This window comes from Peromyscus californicus, unplaced genomic scaffold (assembly GCF_007827085.1).
Source record: "Peromyscus californicus insignis strain IS unplaced genomic scaffold, ASM782708v3 Scaffold_4__1_contigs__length_199733344, whole genome shotgun sequence".
Lineage (NCBI taxonomy): Eukaryota > Metazoa > Chordata > Mammalia > Rodentia > Cricetidae > Peromyscus > Peromyscus californicus.
The window spans coordinates 153,121,870-153,127,102 of NW_026294562.1; the positions used below are offsets into that span (position 1 = coordinate 153,121,870).

Genomic DNA, 5,233 nt, shown 5'->3' on the forward strand with positions numbered 1-5,233 from the left:
CCGCACATGGAGCTTGTCTCGTACATGCTCAGTGAAGCCTGGATCCTCTCTCCAGAGAGGAGCTGTTTGCTCGGGCCTCAGAGAACCTCGTCAAATGCTGCCTGCTCTGATCTTCCACCTGCCAGGGCCTCCTGGCCGTGCCCCCTTAATCCATTCAAAAGGCTGAGGCCCCAGTGAACCGTCACACAGTCTACATCGCTCCGAAGTGGAGAGGGGCCAGTCCACCTCAGCTCCCATTTCTCTACCTGACAGCAGCACATAGGCCCCTTCTGCTTGTCAACAAACAAACAAATGGAATGAAATGAAAATTCTTGGTGGGATGGCAGAACTGTTGCCCTGGGAAGCATGGGGCCTGTCCTGTCCTTTTAGCATGTCTTTTTACCTTTCAAGGCTTTGAAATCTGTGTAACGGGCAAGAAAACAGTTGATCCTGAATAATCTCTGTCAAGTCAAGTGCACAGCCCCTCATCCATTCACCTGCATTATGCCAGGCATGGACGGCACTGTGTGTTACAATGTCTCTCCCACGGAGCCCATGGCTCAGAGATGAATCAGGTTTGCAAATACCTAAGCCTAGTAGCTGGGGCAACATGTGAACCTCTGTGGGAGCTGATCAGAGCTCTGTGTCAGCCTGAGAGACAAAGAACAGAAAAGCAGGTGGAAGGGGAGCGGTGGGCAGCGCAGGCAAATGCTGAGAGGAAGGGACGCTGGTGCAAGCGCCTGGGCATTGGTGACGGTCCTACTGTCTGGCCCACTGCTCCCTTAGCACAGGGCACGTGCACGCGGTAGTTTAAATGTGACCCCTCCCCATTGTCTCAGACACTTGGATACTTGGTCCCTAGTTGTTGGCACTGTTTGGGGAGGCGTGGCCTTGCCGGAGGAAGTATGTCACTGAAGGTGAGCCCTGAGAGTTTAAAGACTTGTGCCATATCTAGTCTGCTTTCTCTGCTTAGGTGTGAACCCTCTGCTCCTGTTCCTGCCACCATGCCTGGCACTTGCTGCCATCACAGAGGCATACGCTCTGCAACCCTGGAACCCTAAGTCTAAATCAATCCTCTTTCCTATAGTTTGCCTCGGTCAGTGTTTTATAACAGCCACAGAACTTTAACAAATGTGGAGCAATAAACACCTTAAAGCATACGGCCTCTCTCACCGCCAATAAGAAAGCAGGGCACAGTCCACATGTTGGGTGTTTCCAGGCTTCTCGGGCCACCTGGCCATTCCAGTCACCCTCACTGGAAGCGTGCTTCCTCTTCCAGCAAGCCCCGTCCCATTGTGCTCTTGACAATGGAGCTCAGCCGACAATGGCATAGGAGACATCCAGAAAGTGACACATAAAAAAAAAAAAACCAATAAAACTCAGAAGAATAAATGCTTGCTACCCCTCCACACACATGTGTCAAGATTTCCTCTAGTGTCACTTCCTCCAGGAAGCTTTCCCTGACCAGTGTCCCAAGCCAAGCCTTCCTCTTTTCTTTACTAAGACTGGGTGCTGCCTTTCTCGCTCCCCGGCCACCTTGGGGGCTGGTCTTGGTTGGGGGCTGTCCCGCACCTAAGGCAGGAAGATGGTGGCCGCAAAGAAGAGGAAAAAGTCTCTGGAGTCGATCAACTCTAGGCTCCAAGTTGTTATGAAAAGTGGAAAGTACGTGCTACAGTACAAACAGATTCTGAAGGTGATCAGACGGGGCAAAGCGAAATTGGTTGTCCTCGCCAACAACTGTCCAGCTTTGAGGAAATCTGAAATAGAATACTATGCCATGTTGGCTAAAACTGGTGTCCATCGCTACAGTGGCAATAACATTGAATTGGGCACAGCATGTGGAAAATACTGCAGAGTATGCACACTGGCTAGCATTGACCCAGGTGATTCTGATAGTATTAGAAGCATGCCAGAACAGACTGGTGAAAAGTAAACCAGGAAAGTTTTTCTTTAATAAAACTTTATCAGAGCTCCTTAAAAAAAAAGACTGGGTGCTGGTGTGTCAGCACCAGTGACAAGTCAACCGAAGTATCCATTTACTTCTGTCTTCCCTGCCAAACTAGAAAATCTAGGCAGTGTCTAGTGCATGGTATGTTCTCAATAAAGAGTTTTAAATGGCTGTGTGGGTGGGTGGGTGGATAGATGGTGGCTGGGTGTCTGGGTAGATAAACGGACAATAAAATGAATGGACGGACCCGTTTCCCTACAATACTGTAGGAACGATTTGATAGGGAAGATCTTGGGTGCAAGTGCCTGTCCTCTGGCCCCAATCTGACAGCAGCTGGGTTGCACGCTCCCTCTGAGCTCTGTTCTTGTTGTCTGCTGCAGGGGCGTCTCCGTGTACCTATCTCAGAGTTCTCATGAAGTTGCATGGGACGGTCAATGGGATTGTGTTTTGTACCTTGCCAAATATGGAGAGAACGTGTGTATTTACCAGTCAGCATGCTTCATAAGTGCAGAAACCCCATGACAAACCCACTTTAGCAGCAAAGGAGAACCCTGGGTCAGAACTAAAACAATAAGAAAAAAACTGTCAACTGATGGCTGCTTGAGGAGAATGAATGGATTACAGAAGGGATGTGGCCCTGGGTGGCCTGAGAGGCAGCAGACAGTCTAGCACTCATGCTGTGTCGGGGATGGACCTGACTTAATGGACAGCAGTACATGAGGCTAGCCTCTTGCCTTCACCAGCAAAGGTGTCCAGGTCTTGTAACATTGCTAATCAGACACTGACCCAGCTCAGAAGGTCTCAGCTTCTGAGACTACCCAGGCAGCCCTAAGTGGAGGCAGGGAAGTTGGGAGGGAAAAGGGATGGGTCGATAGGAGAGGGACAGGAAGGGGAGAGTGGGGCAGAGTTGATCGGAACATGTCATATATACATGCATGTTCTCAAACAAAAAGTCCTTCACATTATCAAAGAAAAGAATGAAAGAAAATTTCTGAGCAGGAAACAGCTAAATAGAAAGCAAATTGTATTAAATACAATTTTTTTTCCTTAAAATGATCTCATTAGCCAAGAGTCATGGCAAATGCCTATAATCGCAGCATTCAGGAGGCTAAGGCAGGAGGATCACAAGTTTAAGGCTAGCCTGAGTTTCACAGCACCACACTGATAGTCTCCCTAACCTTGCCTTTTCCCCTGTGACATGTCTTAGTTTAAACCAGCATGCACTGGGCTGTTGCATCCCATCTGAAAGTGAATAGATGAAGTCTGCCTTGAAGAAAAAAGGCTCTTACGATATTGTAGCCATTTGTCTGAACAGCAGCCTACATCTACAGATAGTCTATCATTTTGCCTAGTCGCTTTCAAAACCCCCTTCAACTCCCTACCAAGATATTTATAGTAATATTTGTGTTTTTAATAAAAGAGGATATTGTGAGGAGAGCTAATAAAAATGATTGTACACACACACACACACACACACACACACACACACACACACACACACGCACCATCTGCACCAGAAGATACAAAATGAAAAAAGCTATCAGATCACCAAGTGATAACAGCGTGGGGCTCTCCAGCTGAGACCTGAGGTAGGTTAGTGTCTGATTAGCAATGTTACAACATGTGGATACCTTTGCGGGTAAAGGCAAGAGGCTCTCATGTACTGCTGCCCATGGAGTCAGGTCTGTCCCAGACACCGCATCCAGCAGTTGATGCAGAGACCTCAAGCCCTGAGCAGTGCTGACTGAGGGTCAGGCAGAAGAGGCTGGGAGAGCGGCACCTCGGCTGACAAAGACACAAGCTTTGCTCCTCGACAAACACAGATGTGAAACTTAAGTCACATGGCCGTTTCTGGAAGGAAGACTTTTTGCAGGAATAGAGGAAGGATGGACGCCAGCATCATATTACACCCACAGGTTACCAGTCCTCTTGTTATCACTTGCCCATTTCTCCCCTGTGCCACAGGGGAGCAGAGTCATCATATGTATGTACCTAAGCATGCAATGTCATCTCAGGCAGGACAAATGACGTGGCCAAAACCAAGAAAAAGCAGGTTAAAGGGATAGACTGTGGGAGGTGGGATCCTGCATGAGAACTGGCTTAGGTAATGCAGTTGTCAGTGGTCTTTCCAAGGAGGAGACATGGATGAAGAGTGGGGCTGTCATAAGAACCCGAGGAAAAACCATTTCCCAAGTGGAGACAATGGCCAAGGCAAAGACCATGAGGAGGGAACAGGAGGCAGCCTCAGGGAGCAGGAAGAAAGTTGGTGTGGCCTTTTAGACATCCAGGTGGTGTATGAGTCTGGAGTCCAGGCAAATGGTGGCACCCAGAATCTCCAATTTGGGACTCTTTGGCAGAGGCGGAAGGAAAAAATCAAAGGGACACAATGCATTCAAGTCCCAAGACGACAGGGCTACGGCCTGAGCCTAGACAACCACCAGTGACAGAGGCATCTTCGGAGACTGCAAGGGAGTGTATGAGCGTGCATGGGGAGAGATCTGTTAGCCTTCCACAGTGAGGAGCAGTATTTGTCTCTCTGAGCCCTCAGGGAATCATAAATCCTGCAGGATTTAAAATAAGGAGAAACTGGAGCAGCCTGGAGAAAGAAGCAACACTCCCCCACTTGGGTAAAACTGGTTAAGGTCAAAATGAACTTTCTTTCTGGAAATCCCAGCAGCCCTGACAGCCATACACTTTGGAATGATCAGCATGTTGTGTTGATGGGGCCTGGCCTCCTGGAATCTGATCTCTGTGGCCATTGCCTGTACATGTGTTGTGTGTGCATGTTCTCATGAGTGGGGGCACATGTATGTGTGGGTTCGTGTGTGTGTGTGTGTGTGTGTGTGTGTGTGTGTGTGTGAAGTTGACATCAGGCATCTTCCTCAATTGCTTTCTACTTCACTGAGGCTTAGCCACTTGCTGAACCCAGAACTTGCCAATTCTGGCTAGACTAGTTAGCCTGCTGACCCCAGGGCTCCTGTCTCTGTCTCCCTGTGTGATGACGTGCTTTTATGCAGGTTCCAGGGGTCTGAATTCCAGTTCTCACACTTGTGTGACAGGTGCTTTCCCCACTGATCTGCCTCCTCAGCCACTATGGCTATTTTTCAGTCTTAGTTTGCTCTATAGCCTCTCTGGGCCTGCTTCTCTCCTGTCTCTTGCACATGGGGCAGGGTTTCAAAGCCAGAGTGAGCCTGCCTGTATGAGCCAGTGTTCTCTATGTGTGCCCCTCAAGCACAGAGGGCTGAGGACTTACAATGGGGGCTTCGGTGCTCCCCTCCACAGGCATCTGGAGGGAGCATCCTCAGC

At 49.0% G+C, this 5,233-nt stretch overlaps 1 protein-coding gene across 1 annotated transcript; it reads left to right on the forward strand.

Moving 5' to 3' along the window:
• Positions 1-1,520: 1,520 nt before the first annotated feature.
• On the forward strand, positions 1,521-2,712 carry LOC128125418 (60S ribosomal protein L30-like). Its single transcript, XM_052762815.1, has one exon. The coding sequence runs from the start codon at positions 1,565-1,567 to the stop codon at positions 1,910-1,912; it is 348 nt and encodes a 115-aa protein (XP_052618775.1). The 5' UTR covers positions 1,521-1,564; the 3' UTR covers positions 1,913-2,712.
• Positions 2,713-5,233: the final 2,521 nt, after the last annotated feature.